The sequence below is a fragment of the Hemiscyllium ocellatum genome, chromosome 28 (genome assembly GCF_020745735.1).
Source record: "Hemiscyllium ocellatum isolate sHemOce1 chromosome 28, sHemOce1.pat.X.cur, whole genome shotgun sequence".
NCBI classification, from domain to species: Eukaryota; Metazoa; Chordata; class Chondrichthyes; order Orectolobiformes; family Hemiscylliidae; genus Hemiscyllium; species Hemiscyllium ocellatum.
In genome coordinates, this window is record NC_083428.1 from 43,852,504 (window position 1) to 43,871,988 (window position 19,485).

Sequence of the window (19,485 nt, forward strand, 5' to 3'; positions counted from 1 at the left end):
CCAAACATCGCAGTGTGAGCTCACCTTCATGCACACAATGTCATCAGAGACACTCGCCTACTCCCTGATCTCCCCCCGCCCCCCTCCACATTTGGCAGGAGGAGCACACTATTGCCCTGCCATCTCTGTTCCTTTACACTAAGAAAGATAAAAGAATCTTACCTTGCCTTTACCTTACTCATTGAAGCCCAGTATTTACCTATGCCCAGACTTATACAAACCAGCAGCACTGCCACTACACAGCAGCCCCTCTCAAACTATTTTGTTGATAATTTCCAATTAACTGGCTACCTACAAGCTTTACAAATGACCAAGTACTTTCTTGGTTACAACAATCTTACTAACAGCCCCTCTCAATCTCTCCCTTTCTCCTCTTGGTTTTGGTAAGAGGAGGGAAGGATGGAACCATTGCAGTAACATAATGTAATGTAACACAATAATGTAAATCCCACGTTTTGGTCTTAAACAGGTCTCCAGGGTTTGTAATCTCCATTCCTGACTATTCCCATCCATAATTTGGTTTTCCATTTGCAAATTTAGAAATTGTGCTTCTAATTCCAAAGTCAAAACTTTAGTGTAGTGTAAGTTGTAAACAATGGTGTTCCCAACACTGGTCCTTGATCTTAAAATCACTTCATACTTTATGAGAAGTTTCATGAATAATTACACATGACACGTTCATTTTTTTAAAATGATATTATGCAAAAACATAATGCTGATTACAACACACACTACCTACAGGGACTACACAGTACATGGAACAAGACTCCGCACTGTCATCTCAGAAAATCTAATGTGCCCTCTGGAAGACTGCAGGCGCTGCACATTTTTAGACCTACAAGTGATTGACATTCTGTGATTAGTATGACTGTCAATACAGATACCTCCCCCTTTGTACTGGGACCAACACCTGGGCCATGAACTGCAGGGTCACTTTCAGTTGTCTGGTTCCTCCAGGAATACTGATTCACTCACATTGTTATAGCACTCCAGCTTTAGGTTGAAGCTACCATCTCCCAGAGTGGCCACCATTGGCTGTCCTCTTCAGAAGCATCGTGGAATAGCAAACACTGGAGGTCTCAGTTCAGGTCAAGTTCCAATCTAGCAGGGGTTCCAATTTCATATGTAATCTGTGGAGATTTTATACATTCATTCAACCCTGGGGTTCACAGAGATCCCAGGATCAGTGTCCATGGCGGGGCTGAGGGAGGGTGGGAGACTGGGGTCAGAATGCTACAGATGACCCCGGGATCAATTTCAGGGAGGGTTGTGGAGGACACCAGTGACCCTTGGTTCTAGCCTTTGGATTACTGTGGTTAGCTAAGGCTGTAAGGTGGACCATGAAATAATGAGCTGTGCTTCTGTCCATCTTTACGGGTACAGTGCAACTTCCCTAATCACAAACCCCGCTGTTGCCGAGGATAGACAGATAAATGTAACAAGACAGCAAAGTATTAATTTGTCAAAATCCTTGCATGCAGATGAGTCTCCAGGAATCTCCAGCGTTAGTCTGCCGTGAGTGGGGAATGCACACCTGCGATATTCTCTGGTCTGTCAACATCGCCTTGATCCTGTGGTATTCCTATACCTTCGGTGAACAGGAATTGGGGGGCAGACTTTCTGTCAAGTGTAACAAGTACGCTGAATTATATGCATGTTGTCGTGGTCCATGTGCAATTGTGTACGCCAGTCCTTCCCCCTCAGTCTGTAAATTCATGATGGCTTTCCTCCTCCTTCCTTAGAGAAGGAGGGACAATCTGTGTCTTTACAATACTCTGGATAACTAATGCACACACTCTCCAATCCAGCATCAATCACATAACACTAAATACCTCCTGCATCAGAGGTGGAATCCATTTAACTCTTTGCATTACAGCCTGATGTTTATTTCTGAGGGGACATTGAAAACTCCGGTCAGTGCAGAGTTACACAGCCTGGTAACCACCGATGATCAGAAAAAGCTCTTATGGACAATAGCAATAAAGAGTATCTCCGTATCCTTTGGTCTGATCTTGGGTTTGGAATTTCTTCTGTTCCCATGCGAGGCTGAGGTGGAAATGCTCTCTGGTCAAAACAGTGAGTTTTGATTGTTTAAGGCAATGGCCCTTTCGTTGTGGATGAGATGCTGGTATTTCAGGAGCACAATGTATGTCAGGATTAACATTGGCAGAGAACACCTGGGTCCAAATATTGTTTGATACCTTCAAATCCAGTCAGCACAAGCTGAGGACTCCATACAGTTTCCAGATTTAAACTCCCAAAGTCCAGAATAATCAGGGAACTTGACACCAAATCCTAGAACACAAATGTACATGTTAGGTTTAACCAGCTTCAGGATCTTGGGTTAATCATTTCTCTCAGGGTGAATTTATATAACATTTACAGCACAGAAATAGGTCATTCAGCCCAACTCAATCCATGCTAACCCACCAGAAGAGAGCTTCATATTCTACCTGAGAAAAGAAACTTTTCTACCACAATTATTAGCCACACTCTCATTATCAGCCCAAGTTGTAGAATCCTTTACAAGTTGTCTCTGTATATAGTGTCGTACACCTTCAAAGAGCTTCAGAATTTCAAAGACCTCCATTAGATAAACATCAGGTAGTTCATTCCAGACTTGAATCTCTCTCATTACATTTGCAAATCACTTTATATTTGTGCCCTCCCAACAGAGTCAGAGTGTTACAGCACCCTTTGGCCCAAACAGATCCTTCCAGTTGTCCACATTTGGTCCATACCCCTCTAAACCTTTCCCATCCAGGTACCTGTCCAAATGTTTTTCAAATGTTGCTATTGTACCTGCCTCAAATCACTTTCTCTGGCAGCCCATCTCATATACACACCACTTGCTGCATGAAGTTGCCCCTCAGGTCCTTTTTAAATCTTTCCCCTCTCATCTTAAAACTATGCCCCCTAGTTTTTGATTTGCCATCCCAAGGGAAAAGACTGTATGCTTTCATCCCTTCAACACCCCTCGTGATTTTATACAACTCAATAAAGGTCACACCTCATTCTCCTACGTTCCAAGGAATAAAGTCCTATCCTGGCCAACCTCTCCCTATTACTCAGGCCTACTGGTCCTGACAACATCCTTGAAAATCTTCTTTGCACTCTTTTCAGTCTAATTCTGTCTTTCCTTATAACAGGGTGCCCAAAATTGCACACAATACTCCAATTGCAGACTCACCAATGACTTAGAGTTACAGACATGTACAGCATGGAAAGAGATCCTTTGGTCCAACCCGTCCATGCCGACCAGATATCCTAATCCAATCTAGTCTGCCCTGCCAGCACCCAGCCCATATCCCTCCAAACCCTTCCTATTCACGTACCCATCCAGATGCCTTTTAAATGTTGCAATTATACTAGCTTCCACCACTTTCTCTGGCAGCTCATTCTGCACATGCACCACCCTCTGCATGAAAAAATTGCCCCTTAGGTCTTTTATATTTTCCCCCACTCAACCTAAACCTTTGCCCTTGAGTTCTGGACGCCCCACCCCAGGGAAAAGACTTTGTCTACATGTCCCTCATGATTTTATAAACCTCTGCAAGGTCACCCCTCAGCCTCCAATGCTCCAAGTAAAACAGCCCTAGCCTATTCACCTCTCCCTCAAGCTCAAATCCTCCAAACCTGGCAACATCCTTGTAAATGTTTTCTGAACCCTTTCAAGTTTCCCAACATCCTTCCAATAAGAAGGAGACCAGAACTGTATGCAATATTCCAAAAGTGCCCTAACTGATGTCCTGTAAAGCTGCAGTATGACCTCCCAATTCCTACATTCAATGCTCGGACCAATAAAGGAAATAATACCAAATGCCTTGTTCACTATCCTATCTACCTGCGACTCCACTTTCAAGGAGCTAAGAACCTGCACTCCAAGGTCCCTTTATTCAGCAACACCCCCAGGACCTTTCCATTAAGTGTATAAGTCCTGCTAAGATTTGCTTTCCCAAAATGCAGCACCTCACATTTATCTGAATTAAACTCCATCTGCCACTTCTCAGCCCATTGGCCCATCTGGTCAAGATCCCATTGTAATCTGAAGTAACCTTCTTCGCAGTCCACTACACCTCCAATATTGGTGTCATCTGCAAACTTACTAACTATACCTCTTATGCTCACATCCAAACCATTTACATAAATAACAAAAAGTAGAGGACCCAGCACTGATCCTTGTGGCACTTCACTGGTCACAGGCCTCCAGTCTGAAAAACAACCCTCCACCACCACACTCTGTCTTCTACCTTCGAGCCAGCTCTGTATCCAAATGGCTAGTTCTCCCTGTATTCCATGAGATCTAACCTTGCGAACAGTCTCCCATGGGAAACCTTGTCAAACGCCTTACTGAAGTCCACATAGATCACGTCCACTGCTCTGCTCTCATCAGTCATCCTTGTTACTTCTTCAAAAAACTGAATCAAATTTGTGAGACATGATTTCCCACGCACAAAGCAATACTGACTGACTATCCCTAATCTGTCCTTGCCTTTCCAAATACATGTAAATCCTGTCCCTCAGGATTTCATCCAACAACTTGCCTTCCACTGACTTCAGGCTCACCGGTCTATAGTTCCCTGGCTTGTCCTTACCACCCTTCTTAAACAGTGGCATCACGTTAGCCAACCTCCAGTCTTCTGACACCTCACCTGTGACTATCAATGATACAAATATCTCTGCAATAGGCCCAGCAATCACTTGCCCAGCTTCCCACAGAGTTCTCAGGTACACCTGATCAGGTCCTGGGGATTTATCCCCTTTACCCATTTTAAAGACATCCAGCACTTCCTCCTCTGTAATATGGACATTTTTCAAGATGTCACCATCTATTTCCCTACATTTTGTATCTTCCATGTCCTTTTCCACAGTAAACACTGACGCAAAATACTTATTAAATATCTCCCCCATCTCCATACAAAGACTGCCTTGCTGATCTTTGAGGGACCCTATTCTCTCCCTCATTACCCTTTTATTTTTAATGTATTTGTAAAAACCCTTTAGATTCTCCTATCTGCCAAAGCTATCTCATGTCCCCTTTTTGCTCTCCTGATTTCCCTCTTAAGTATACTCCTACTGCCTTTATACTCCAAGGATTCATTCGATCCATCCTGTCTATACTTGACATATGTCCTTCTTTTTCTTCACCTAACCCTCCATTTCTCTCATCATGCAGCTTTCCCTACGCCTAGCAGTCTTTCCTTTCACCCTAACAGGAATATACTGTCTCTGGACTCTCTTCTCATTTCTGAAGGCTACCCATTTTCTAGCTGTCCCTTTACCTGCGAAGATCTGCCCCCAGTCAGCTTTTGAAAGTTCTTGCCTGATATCATCAAAATTAGCCTCTCTCTTTAGAACTTAACTTTTAGATCTGGTCTATCCTTGCCATCACTATTTTAAAACTAATAGAATTATGGTCGCTGGCCCCAAAATGCTCCCCCACTGACAACTCAGTCACCTGCCCTGCCTTTTCCCCAAGAGTAGGTCAAGTTTTATAACTGTAACAACGCCCCAACTTCTATACTTAGTGCCTCAGCCAACGAAGGCCAGCATGCTAAATGCTTCCTTCACCTACTTGTGACACCACTTTCAAAGAACTATTTACTTGTATTCAGAGATCCCTCTGTTCTACAACACTCATCAGGGCCTTACCATTTACTGTACAAATCCTAGATTGCTTTGCCTTTCCAAAGTGCAACACCTCACACTTATCTGTATTGAACTGTATTTGCCAATTCTCAGCCCACTTCCCCATCTGATCAAGATGCCTCTGTAATTTTCGATAACTTTCCTCGCTTTCAGCGATACCTCCTAATTCTGCATCATTCACAAACTTCCTAGTCATGCCTTGTTTATTTGCATCATTTATGTAAATAACAAATAACAAGGTGCCAGCACTGACCCCTGTGGTACACCACTAGTCACAGGCCTCCAGTCCGAGAAACAACCTTCAACCATCACCCTCTGCTTCCTACCATCGAGCCAATTTTGAATCCAATTACCTAGCTTTCCCTGGATCCTTTGCAACCTAACCTTCATGCTGTACAGGACCTCGTCAAAGGCCTTACTACAGTCCATATAGACAACATCCACTGCCTTACCCTCATCTATCCTTTTGGTTATCTCTTCGAAAAACCCTAAAAGATTTGTCAGACATTACTTCCCATGCACAAATTCATGCTGACTGTCCAAATGCTGGTCGATCCCATCCATCAGCATCATCTCCAACAACTTGTCAGGATCACTGGCTTGTAGTTCCCTGGCTTGTCTTTGTTACTTTTCTTAAATAATGGAATAACATAAGCCATCCTAGTCTTCCAGAACTTCACCAGTGGCTAAAGATGAAGTAAAATCTCTGCAAGGCCCTCTGCAATTTCTTCCCTCACCTCCCACAATGTCTGGAGGATGGACTTGATCAGGCCCAGGGGATTTATCCGCCATAACGCACTTTAGGGCTGCAAATGCCTCCTCTCTGGTAATATGTATGCAGTCCAAAACATTCCCACTTGCTACCCTTATTTTCTTAGCATCCACGATTCTCTCCTCAATGAGCACAGAGGAGAAATATTCATTAAAAAAAGAACTCCCTCATCTCCCATGGCTCCACACAGCCAACCATGCTGACAGTGAGTTTTGAGAAGATTTGTAGCTCAGGTTGAGGATCTGGATGTAGGGTTGCTCGCTGAGCTGGGAGGTTCATTTCCAGACGTTTTGTCACCCTACTAGTTTACATCAGTGAGCCTCCAGATGAAGTACTGGTGGTATGGTCAGCTTTATATTTGTGTGTTTAGGTTTCCTTGGGTCGGTGACATCATTTCCTGTGGCGATGTCATTTCCTGTTCTTTTTCGCAGGGGGTGGTAAATGGGATCCAAGTCAAGGTGCTCGTTGATAGAGTTCCGGTTGGAATGCCATGCTTCTAGGAATTCTTGCGCGTCTCTGTTTGGCTTGTCCTAGAATGGATGTGTTGTCCCAGTTGAAGTGGTGTCCTTCCTCATCCGCATGTAAGGAAACTAGTGAGAGAGGGTCATGTCTTTTTGTGGCTAGTTGATGTACACGTATCCTGCTGGCTAGTTTTCTGGCTGTTTGTCCAATGTAGTGTTACAGTTCTTGTTACAGCTCCTGGGACAACACATCCATCCTAGGACAAGCCAAACAGAGCCACATGCAAGAATTCCTAGAAGCATGGCATTCTAACCAGAACTCTATCAATAAACACATTAACTTCAATCCCATTTAACCACCCCGCTCAGACAAACAGGGAATGACATCACCACAGGAAGTGATGTCACTGACCCAAGGAAACCTAAACACACAAATAAAAAGCAGGCCATACCACCAGTGCTTCATTCGGAGGCTCACTGATGATGTTACCTAATGTGATGACAAAATATCTGAAACCAAACCTTCTAGGTCAGCGAGCAAACCTATATCCAGAACCATGCTGATCTTTAAGGGGACATATTCTCTCCCTAGCCACTCTTTCACTGTCTCAATTGAGCAACAACGGATAGGTTTGTCCCTATCCAATGTCCAGTCCCATCACAATTTTGAAAATGTCTATCGGATTTCCTGTTAGTTTTCTCTCTCCAAGTCAAATAGTTCCAATGTCATTGATCTATCCTCATAACTGAAGTCTTTCTTCCCTGGAACTATCTTTGTAAACCTCTTCTGCACTCTCTCCAAAGTGTTCACCTCCTTCCTCATTATCTGAGGGGAGGTCTAATAGGCATCTCGAGTTAAGTTCAGCATCAACTCCCTGCTCTTGTACTCTATGCCCCTATTAATAAAGCCCAGGACACTACATGCTTTATTAGCCATCTTCTATGATCTACACAGACATCCACTCAGATCCCTCTGCTCATGCACTTGATTGTATTTTAGCCCCTGTTTTAAATTAGCTGTCCATGCTCTTCCTCACCCTTCTCTGCTTTGAACTTCACCTGCCACCAATACACCACTGTCAACTAGAATCAGAGAATCCCTACAATGTGGAAAGAGGCCATTTGGCCCATAGTCTGCACCGAACCCCAGACCATGCCCCCCCCATTCTCATAACCCTGCATTTACAGTGGCTAATCCACCTAAGTTAAACTTCGCTGGACACTATGGAGCAATTTAGCACAACCAATTCACCTAACCTGCACATAGAGTCATAGAGATGTACATAGACTGAAGGAAACAGACCCTTCAGTCCAACCCGCCCACGCTGAGCAGATATCCCAACCCAATCTAGTCCCACCTGGCAGCACCCAGCCCATATCCCTCCAAACCCTTCCCGACTGAGAGGAAACTGGAGCACCTGAAGCAAACCCACACAGACACAAGGAGAATACATAAACTCCACATAGGCAGGTGACCAAGGCTGGAACTGAAGCTGGATCCCTGGCGCTGAGAGGCTGCAGTACTAACCACTGAGCCATTATGCCACCTTTGTCAATGTTGGTTTGAAGTTCTACACTGTCCTTGCACCAGCATGCTTTCAAATTCTGTGTCATACTCAATGCTGAAATTGATCCCTGCACACCAAGATTAAGATCATTAATATGCACCAGGAAAACCAAAGATCTCAACACCACTCTCTTGGTGAATTCTACTACAAACTTCTCTCCAGCCCAAAATATACCCATTGAGTATTACAGTTTTCATCACTGAGCCAATTGTGTACCATCATTGCTACTGTTCGTTTTATTCCATGATTAGATTAGATTACTTACAGTGTGGAAACAGGCCCTTCGGCCCAACAAGTCCACACCGACCCGCCGAAGCGCAACCCACCCATACCCCGACATTTACCCCTTACCTAACACTACAGGCAATTTAGCATGGCCAATTCACCTGACCCGCACATCTTTGGACTGTGGGAGGAAACCGGAGCACCCGGAGGAAACTCACGCAGACACGGGGAGAACGTGCAAACTCCACACAGTCAGTCAGTCGCCTGAGTCGGGAATTGAACCCGGGTCTCAGGCACTGTGAGGCAGCAGTGCTAACCACTGTGCTACCGTGCCGCCCACGAGTTTTCACCTTTCTCACAAGCCGGTGATGTAGCAGTTTTACAGCATGGAAACAGGCCCTTTGGCCATCACTTCCACGCCAGTCATCAAGTGCCTATGTACTGTAATCCTATTTTCCAGCACTTGAAATGCTACAGCATACAAGGGTACAGGCCCAGTGTTCATCTAAATACTTAGCTGTTGTGATGGTTCCAGTTTCCATGCAGAAAGTTCCAGGTCTCCACCACCCTCAGGGGAAAATAAAAATCCTCCCATCCCCTGTAAACTTCCTGCCTTTACCTTAACTCTGTGACACCTGTTATTGAACTCTCAACTAGGGGAAAGGTTTCTTCCAATCCACCCAAGCAATGCCCCTGAATTTGTACACCCTAATTACATCCTCACTCGGCCTTCTCTGCTTTAAGGAAAGCAACCCCCAGCCTGTCTAGTCTTGTTTCATAGCTTAATGACTTCAGCTCAGACAACATCCCGGTGAATTTCCTTTGCACCCCTCATATCCTCTCTATGGTGTGGTGTGGTGACCAGAACTACACACAGTACTCCAGCTAATTAAGATCTCAAACAGCTCTAACATAAACTCCCTGCAAAATACCAAAAGAACTGTGTATGCTGGAAATTCCCTTCAGTTTTTATTCAATGCCTTTAACAGTCAAGTCATACAGTACAGCAACTTCAGTCTAAATTGTCTGTACCATCCATATATCCTAAACTGATCTAATCCCATTTACCAGTATTTGGCCCATATCTCTGTAAAGCCTTCCTGTTTATATACCCATTCAGATGTCTTTTAAATGGTATACTGTAATTATATCCTCTGGCAGCTCATTTGATACACGCTTTCTCTGCGTGGAAAAAGTTGCCCCTCAGTTCCCATTTAGATCTTTCCCATCTTACCTTAAACTTCTGCTCTGTAGTTTTGCAGTCCTCTACTCTGGGGAAAAAAAGACTTTGTCTATTCCCCCTGTCCATGCCTCATGCTTTGTTTTTAAACAAACCTCTACAGAGTCACCCCTCAGCCTTTGATGCTCCAGGACAAACAGTCCCAGCCTATTCACCCTCTCCCTACAGCTCAAACCCTCCAACCCTGGCAACATCCTTGTAAATCTTTTCTGAACCCTTTCAAGTTTCACAACATCTTTCCTATAAGCAGGGAGACCAGAAGTGAACACAGTATTTCACAGCTTTCTTAACCACAGACTCTGTTGCCTTAAGGATCTGTGGACATGACACAAAGATAGGTGGAGGGACAGGCAGTATTGAGGAAACGGGGAGGCTGCAGGAGGACCTTGACATGCTAAGCAAGTGGCAAAGAAATGGCAGATGGAATACAATGTGGCAAAGTTTGAGATTATGTGCTTTGATAGGAAGAATACAGGCGTTGACTATTTTCTAAATGGGGACAGGCTTCAGAAATCTGAAGCACAAAGTCCGAGTTCAGGGTTCTCTGAAGGGAAACATACAGCTTCTTGTTGTGGTTCTGTTCGCCGAGCTGGGAATTTGTGTTGCAGACGTTTCGTCCCCTGTCTAGGTGACATCCTCAGTGCTTGGGAGCCTCCTGTGAAGCGCGTCTGTGATGTTTCCTCCAGCATTAGAGTGGTTTGTTTCTGCCGCTTCCGGTTGTCCGTTCCAGCTGTCTGCTGCAGTGGCCGGTATATTGGGTCCAGATCGATGTGTTTGTTGATAGAGGCATGGCACTCATCCACAGATTCTAGGAATTCCCTGGCTGTTCTCTGTTTGGCTTGCCCTATAATAATAGTGTTGTCCCAGTCGAATTCATGTTGCTTGTCATCTACGTGTGTGGCTACTAAGGATAGCTGGTCGTGTCATTTCGTGGCTAGTTGGTGTTCATTTTAGCCAGTTTGTGTGGTGTCGTCCCTGGCAGTGATACTATGGGTCTGAGTGGAATGTCTGGTTTGTGCACTTTAGGTAGTCCATAGAATCTGGGGGTGTTGTTCCTTTCAGGTTTCATTCTTTGTAGGTCAACCCTGGTTATCTGGCCGTTTTATTCTGTAGATTCCTCAGTGAGTTGTTTATACTATTGGTGAGCTGTGGGGTGGGGTCACACTCCCTCTTTTGGTAGGTGTTGGTATCTGCAAGTAGTTGTGCTTTTTGGATGTACTCTGCTTTGTCCAGGATGACTGTCATTCTGCCTTTGCCTGCTGGTAGTATGATTATGTTCTTATCGTTTCTGAGTGATTTTAGTGCTTCCCTCTCCTTGGTGTTGAGGTTATGTGTTTGTCTTTTCCTTGTTATCAGAGGTACGATACTTTGTCTCACTGTTTGTGTTTCTTCTGTCAGTCCATTGTTCCTGAGTGTGCATTCTAGTGCTGCTAGGAAGTCTGCTGTCTTGGCATCCCTGTAGTTGTAGTTGAGTCCCTTGGCCAGTATTGTTCTTTCCGTGTCTGTGAGCTGTCTGTGGGAGAGGTGTGTGTTGTGGTGTCCTGTTTGTTGTGTGTTAGTTTGGCCATTTTTTCTTTTAGTGCCGTTTTTTTTGTGGTGTGTGGTCCTGTTCGGTCCTATGGTGACAGCCTGTTCTATGGGCCAGGTCCATTCCTGATTGGTGGTTTTTGAAGTTAACGATTTTTGGCGCGCAATTTCTTGTCTGTATTTGTGAAGTCTGTTGCGAGCGTCTGTGATCATTACCTGGATCATCCTGAATCCGTTCTGTCTGGCTGTGTCCCTGGCTTGTGGATTGTTGACTGGTGGTCTGTATCTGACACATGGTGGAAGGATTCAATTCTTTGGCGTTCATGCAGGAACCGGAGTTGCTCAGAGTTGAACACCAACTAGCCACGAAACGACACGACCAGCTATCCTTAGTAGCCACACACACAGATGACAAGCAACATGAATTCGACTGGGACAACACTACTATTATAGGGCAAGCCAGAGAACAGCCAGGGAATTCCTAGAGGCATGGCACTCATCCACAGATTCAATCAATAAGCACATTGACCTGGACCCAATATACTGGCAAATGCATTGGACAGCTGGAACTGACAACCAGAAGCGGCAGATTCAAACCACTATAAATGCCGGAGGAAACATCACAGAAGCGCTTCACAGGAGGCTCCCAAGCACGGAGGATGTCACTTAGAGGACGAAATGTTTGCAACACAAATTCCCAGCTCGGCGAACAGAACCACAACAACAAGCACCCGAGCTACAAATCTTCTCCCAAACTTTGAACATACAGGTTCAGCTGGCGGTTAGGAAGACAAACACAACTTTGCAATCATTTCAAGGGGGCTAGAATACAACAGCAAAGTTTACTGCTGAGGCTGTAATAAGAAGCCGCATTTCGAATATTTCAAACAGTTTGGGACCATGTAGTTAAGGAAGAATGTGCTGTAACTTAAGAGTGTGCCCAGAGGAAGTTTATATGAATAAGCCTGGGAATGAAGGGCTTGTTATAATGAGGAAGTGTTGAGAATTTTGGGTCTGTACTGGATGGAGTTTAGAAGGATGAGACAGGATCTGATTGAAATTGACAGAATACTGACAGGCACGGAGAGCGAGGATTTGGAGAGGATGTTTTCGATAGTAGAAGATACTAGGTCTGAGGGCACAGCCTCAGAGAGAAGGGTTGACCCTTTAGAACAGAGATGAGGAACTTCTTCATCCAGAAAGTGAGTAATCAGTGGAACTCTTTGCTGCAGACAGCTGTGATGCCAAACCATCGAGTGTATTTAAGATAAGAGATAGTTAGGTTCACACAGGATCAAATTACTGCAGATGCTAGAATCTGTACTGAAAATGAAAAAATGCTGAAGATCATAGTGGTTCAGGCAACATCCATTGACAGAGAGCAAGCTAACATTTCAAACCTATTAGAAAGGTTCATGATTAGGAAGGGGATCAAGGGTTATCGTGAGAAGGCAGAGGATGGGGTTGAGAAACATATCAGCCATCTTTGAGTGGCAGAGTAGACTGGGTCAGAAACACTAACTCTGCTTTCTTGACACAGATGCTGCCAGACATGCTGAGTTTCTCCAGCAACTTCTCTTTTGGCCTTCTGAACACTCTAGGTTAATGCTAAATGACAAATGCTAGGAGTTCTTCTCAGTGGAAGTTTAAGAAAAGCTTTGACGGTTTTGATGGCCAATCTCTCTTCTTTGTTTCTACGTTATTTTGTAACCACATTCTTGGCTTTGGATGGGATCCCTGGCTTCTGAGGTGGAGCCAGTGCCTGAGAGTTTGTCTTTGTCCTGTGAATGGGGGGGGGGGGGGCGGTGGGGAACAATCTGCAGGAAAGAACCGGCTGTTCTTTCACATCTAGCGGCAACCAGAACAAAGAATGATTAATGACTTATATGTGATATAAAGCAAAATGGAATATTGTGTGGGATGTGTTGCTCATTCCTGGCAGAGATCAGGCACAAGACATTCTGCAATAGCTCGACTGATTGCATTTGATGGGTTTAAAAAGTAACAGCTTTGGAATGTTAGCTTTTATTTCAAATGGAATACAAAGGGTTAAAAGTTACACACAGCTCTAATTAAGCCCCATTTGGATAGTCACTTATTTCGTGGGCAATGCACCTCCGGAAACAAACTGACTTCAGAAACAAGGCTCGTATAGAAGATTAATGGATGATCTAGGGGGAGTTTAAATGAAGAAAAAGTTGATAGAGAGAACCTAATTTGCATTGGTAGCAAGTCCAGAACAAGATAATAGACAGTAACTTTAGAGTATTCATGAAAATGTCAGAAAATGCTTATTCACACGCTGATCAAAAACCTGGAACTTTCTCTGTAAGCCACGTGAGGTAAAGCAGGCTCAACTGAAGCTGACAAATCAGCAGGTTTATTCGGAAGGAGCTTTAATTAAGAATTCATGATGTTTCTAAAGACTGAACTTAATTGTGAATGAAACCCTGCGTGCAACTCGGAGACAAAGGTAAACTTTCCTTCCTCCTTCCTCTGACCTGTCTGCAGCCTTTGACATGGTGACCACACCATCACCCTGCAATCCCCTGCCACTCTCCTCCAGTTGGGTGACACTGCTCTCACCTGGTCCATTCTCAATAATCTAAGAATGGCTGAAGAATCATCAGCGATTGCCTCATTCCTGCTCCCCTATCATTACTTCTGGCATCATCCAAAGCTCTACCCTTGGGCCTTTCTGAATTTCTCATATACATGCTGCCCCTGAGCAACATTGGTGGTTCGATGTTGTTGAGTAGTAGCAGATGCTTGAAATGCTTATAGAAGTGACTAACACTTTAGTATCTAAGGGAGACCCAAACTTTGTAATTACACAATTGTGCAATTTTAATTGAATATTGCAGAATATAAATTGTCCCTTAACAATAAACAGGGCAATCTGATATTCTCACACACACACGCTATCACCCTTACTCTCCTGTCAAATCCCTCTTCTATCTTACTATCTTCTAGGTCTGCACTGGCAGCTGAAGATTTTGTACCACACAATCGCACAATTTTACCTTCTGTTGTTTCCAGGCAGTTAGGTGTCAACAGGAAGCTGGGCTTCAATGTCCACTCGACAAATGGGGCACTTCTTACTGGTGGCCAACCATTGGTCCACACAAATCTGGTGGAAGAGGTGCATGCATGGGAGGCGCCTGCAATGAAGAGTTAACAGTGTTAGGAATGGCCTGGTATCTCGGAAACCATTATCTGTGATGCTACTGACAATTCACAAATTGAATTCCCCACCGAGAAAAGTCCATAAGATATAGCAGCAGAAATTAGGCCATTCAGCCCAGAGTTTGCACTGCTATTCAATCATGGCTGATATTTCTCAACCACATTTTCCCACTTTCTCCCTGTAACCCTTGATCTCCTTGACATTCAAGAACTATCTATCTCAGTTTTAAAGAGACTCAAATGACCTGGCTTCCACAGCTTTCTGTGGCAATGAGTTCCATAGATTCATCACTCTCTGGCTGAAGACGTTTTGAGTTATCTCCGTTCTCATGGGTCTTCCCTTTACTCGAAGGTGGTGCCCTTGGGCCCTAGTCTCTCCTACCAATGGAGTCACCTTCCCAACATCCGCTCTGTCCAGGCCATTCAGTATTCTGTGCGTTTCAATTTGATCCACCCCCTCGTCCTTATAACCTCCAAGTATAGACCCAGAGTCCTCAAACATTCCTCATATGCTAAGCTATTCATTCCTGGAACTGTTCTCGTGAATATCCTCTGAACACGGTCCAGGGCCAGTACATCCTTCCTGAGATATGGGGCCCAAAACTGTGCACAATACTCCAAACATGGTCTCACCAGAGCCTCAGAAGTACATCCCTACTTTTATTTTCAAGTCCTCTTCAAATAAATGCCATCATTAATTTGCCTTCCTAACTTCTGACTCATCCTGCAAGTTTACCTTGAGAAAATCCTGGACTAGAACTCCCAAGTCTCTTTGCAAATCAGATTTCTGAATTTTGTCCCCATTTAGAAAATAGTCCATGCCTCTATTCTTCCGACCAAAGTCCATGACCTCACACGTTCCCACGTTGTACGCCACTTCTTTGCCTGCTTTCCTAATCTGTCAAAATTCTTCTGCAGACTCCCCACCTCTTCAATGTTACCTGTCCGTCTACCTCTCTTTGTATTGTCTGCAAACATAGCCAGTATGCCCTCAGTTCCTTCATCTAGATAATTAATGTATAAAATGAAAAGTTGTGGTCCCAATACTGAGCCTTGTGGAATACCACTTGTCACCGGCTGCCATCCTGAGAAACATCCTTTTATCCCCACTCTGCTTTATACCAGGCAGCCATGATTCTATCCACACTAGCACCTTGCCTCTAACACCATTGTCCCTTATCTTACTCAGCAGCCTCCTGTGTGACACCTTGTCAAAGGCATTCTTGAAGTCCACATAGATAACATCCATTGGCTCTCCTGAGTCGAACCTGCTAGTTACTTCCTCAAAGAATTCTAGCAGATTGATGAAACAAAGCTGACTTTGCCCTATTTTACCATAAACTTCCAAATAGTCAGAAATCTCATTCTTCACAATGAATTCCAGGATTTAACGAGGATAGAGGTTAGGCAAGTCGGTCTGTAATTTTCTACCTTTTGCCTTACTCACTTTTTAAACAGGGGCAAGATGTTCAGTCTGATCCAAAGAGACCCTCCCGGACAATAGCAATCTCGAAAGATCATCACTAAAGCCTCCACTACCTCATTCAGAACTCTGGGGTGCAGTCATCTGGTCCAGATAATTTATACACCTTCAAACCAGTTTTTCTAACACCTTCTCCTTGGTGATGGCCACCGTAATCAGCTCTGCCCCCTCACTTATTTATGTTTTCCAACGAGAAGACTGACACAAAGAAATTATTCAGTTCCTCAGTCATTTCCTTGTTTCCCCACTAATATTAGATTAGATTAGACTTACAGTGTGGAAACAGGCCCTTCGGCCCAACAAGTCCACACCGACCCGCCGAAGCGCAACCCACCCATACCCCTACATTTACTCCTTACCTAACACTACGGGCAATTTAGCTTGGCCAATTCACCTGACCCGCACATCTTTGGACTGTGGGAGGAAACCGGAGCACCCGGAGGAAACCCACGCAGACACGGGGAGAACGTGCAAACTCCACACAGTCAGTCGCCTGAGTCGGGCATTGAACCCGGGTCTACAGGCGCTGTGAGGCAGCAGTGCTAACCACTGTGCCACCGTGCCGCCCACTTATCTCTCCAGCAACATTTTCCAGCAGCCCAATGTTTACTTTTGACTCTCTTTTGCCTTTTATATATCTAAAGAAATTCTTGCATTTTCCTTTACATTACTGGCTAGCTTGCCCTCATTTAATCTTTTCCCTCCTTATCTCTTTTTTTGTTGTTGCGCTTGGTTGGTAAGCTTCCCAATCCCCTGGTTTCCCACTGTCCTTCACCACATGGCATGCTTTCTCTTTTGCTTTGATGAGATTCCTGACTTCCCTGGTCTGCCAAGATTGCCTCATCCTCCCTGTACCATACTTCTTTTTCCTCGGGACGAATCTCTGCAGTGCCTCCTGAATTACTCCCAGAAACTCCTGCCATTCCCGCTAGGCTCCTCTCTCAGTCAATTCTGGTCAGTTCCTCCCTCATGCCTCTGTAGTTGCCTTTGCTCAATTGACACACCAATACCTCTGATTTTATCTTCTTCCTCTCAAACTGTAGAGTAAATTCAATGATCATTGCCTCCTAAGGGTTCCTTTACCTTAAGCTCCCTTATCAAGTCTGCCTCATAGTACATTAAATCTAGTATTAAACCCAGTATTGCCTGTTCCCAAGGGGGCTCCACCACAAGCTGCTCCAAAAAGCCATCGCGTAGACATTCCACAGATTCCTTTTAAGCGCAATCCACTACCCACCTGATTTTCCCAGTCCTCCTGCATATTGAAATCCCCCATGATCACTGTAACTTTGCCTTTCCTACACATCTTTTCTATCTCCTGGTATATCTTGCACCCAACTCCTGACTACTGTTTGGAGGCCTCTACATAACTCTGATCTCCAGCATCTGCAGATCTCTCTGTCCCATAGTTGGAGTTGTGTGTGTTGCTGGAAAAGCACGGCGGTTCAGGCAGATTTTCCTGCTCCTTGGATGCTGCCTGACCTGCTGTGCAAAAGCAACACACTCTCAACCCACGTAACTCCAACTAATGTTTTTTTTTCACCTTTGTGGTTCCTCAGCTGTACCCACACAGATTCTGACCCAACTTCATTTCTTGCTATTGATTTCATTTCATTACTTACTAATAAGGCGACCCCACCCTCTCTGCCCACCTCCCTATCTTGTTGATAGGATGTATATCTTTCATGTTCAGCTCCCAATCCTGATCCCCTTGAAGTCACATCTCCGTGATGCCTAACACATCATACCTGCCAATTTCAATCTGTGCCCCAAGCTCATTTACCTTATTCCTTATACTGCGTACTTTCAGATCCAACACCTTCAGTCCTGTATTAATCGGCCCTCTTCTCACTGTCATTCATTTGTTCAGAGTGTTTGAAGTTTGGTTGCTAACCCTTTCCAAACACACTGTCCTATTTGTGCCTGTGCTGGAGACTTTAATGACCTCTCCAGAGTTCTGCAATCTTACCTCCTCCTTTAATTTGGGTTTTCTATGTTCCCCTATAATTGAACTCCCCTCCCCCATTGACAGCCCTAGTTATGCAATTCACTAGGACTCTGGTCCCACCACGGTTCAGATAAAGCTCGCCCTATCGGAACAGTTCTCGTTTTCCCACTACTGGTGCCAATGTCTCATGAATTCAAACCCATTTCTCCCACAGTAATCACTGAGCCACGCATTTACCTTCCTAACTTATTGACCTGGTGTCAATTAGCTCGTGGGGAGATTGTGATTGTAAGATTTGGAAAGATTGCCACAAATTCAACTCAGGAGGATTCTACATCTCAAAAAGCAAGCCTCAGTCTGACTTTTCATAAGCTTGTGACCAAAGTAAACATTTCAGCACAAAAATGTTTGTAAGGATGAACAGAAGAGATGAGCATTAATGGAGTAGAGCTGAAAATGTGTTGCTGGAAAAGCGCAGCAGGTCAGGCAGCATCCAAGGAACAGGAGAGTCAACTTTTCGGGCATGAGCCCTTCTTCAGGAATGAGCCCTGAAGAAGGGCTCATGCCCGAAACATCGACTCTCCTGCTCCTTGGATGCTGCCTGACCTGCTGCGCTTTTCCAGCAACACATTTTCAGCTCTGATCTCCAATATCTGCAGTCCTCACTTTCTCCATTAATGGAGTAGGCCAATCTAACACTGAGAAATCTAAAGAGAACATTCTAAATTGGAACAAAATGACATCGGAACAGTGATGAAACCCAAGGAACTGCATATAAGTGATGCATGAAAGTGACCCAGTGTTAGTGTCCTGGTCAATCTGATAGCTAAGACAGCAGACAGGGTTTTACATCAGAAAATGGATAGGGTGGAGGGGAAATGTAGAAAGGATTCTGCTACGTATAAATTTACAAGCATGAAGAGAAACGCCAAACCTGCAAAGCAGAGAAATGATTTGGTTAAAAATAAGCAGAATGAGTCAAGAAGGGACAGTAAGCTAACAGAAAGTCAGGGAGAAGGAGAAATAAGTTGAAGCTAATGGCACAATACAGCAAATTATGTAAAGCCTGCACAAGTTGATAATTGAATTAATAACTTAGATATAAGCTTGATCTAACAGCCATCACATGGTTGCAGAAACAAGATAGCTAAGGCAGACTGGGGAAACAGATTAAAAGATATGACAATAGCATGGCAAACTTCAACGTATCACCGCAGTGGGTAATATCAGCAAGAATCATGGCAATAACTCACCAAGCTCCTTCAACTGCACCTTCCAAATCTGAACCTCTAGCATCTAGAGGGTCAAGGAAGCAGCAAGATGGGACACTGCCACCTGCAAGCTTATCTCCAAGCTACTCAGCATCCTGACTTGAAAATGAATTACTGCTCCTTCACTGTCACCAGATCAAAGTGCAAGTTTACTA

The 19,485-nt window shown here is 44.4% G+C and overlaps 1 protein-coding gene across 7 annotated transcripts in view; it reads right to left on the reverse strand.

Annotated features, from left to right (window-relative positions):
- Nucleotides 1–676: 676 nt before the first annotated feature.
- Nucleotides 677–19,485, reverse strand: part of LOC132829036 (E3 ubiquitin-protein ligase arkadia-C-like) — a 93,861-nt gene continuing 75,052 nt past the window's right edge. For all 7 annotated transcript variants that reach the window (XM_060846311.1, XM_060846312.1, XM_060846315.1 and 4 more), the window contains 2 exons: nucleotides 14,466–14,603; nucleotides 677–2,295 (listed from right to left, as the gene is read on the reverse strand). In XM_060846311.1, coding sequence (XP_060702294.1) covers nucleotides 14,486–14,603 — 118 coding nt within the window. In that variant the 3' untranslated portion in view covers nucleotides 677–2,295; nucleotides 14,466–14,485. The remainder of the gene's footprint in view (nucleotides 2,296–14,465; nucleotides 14,604–19,485) is intronic.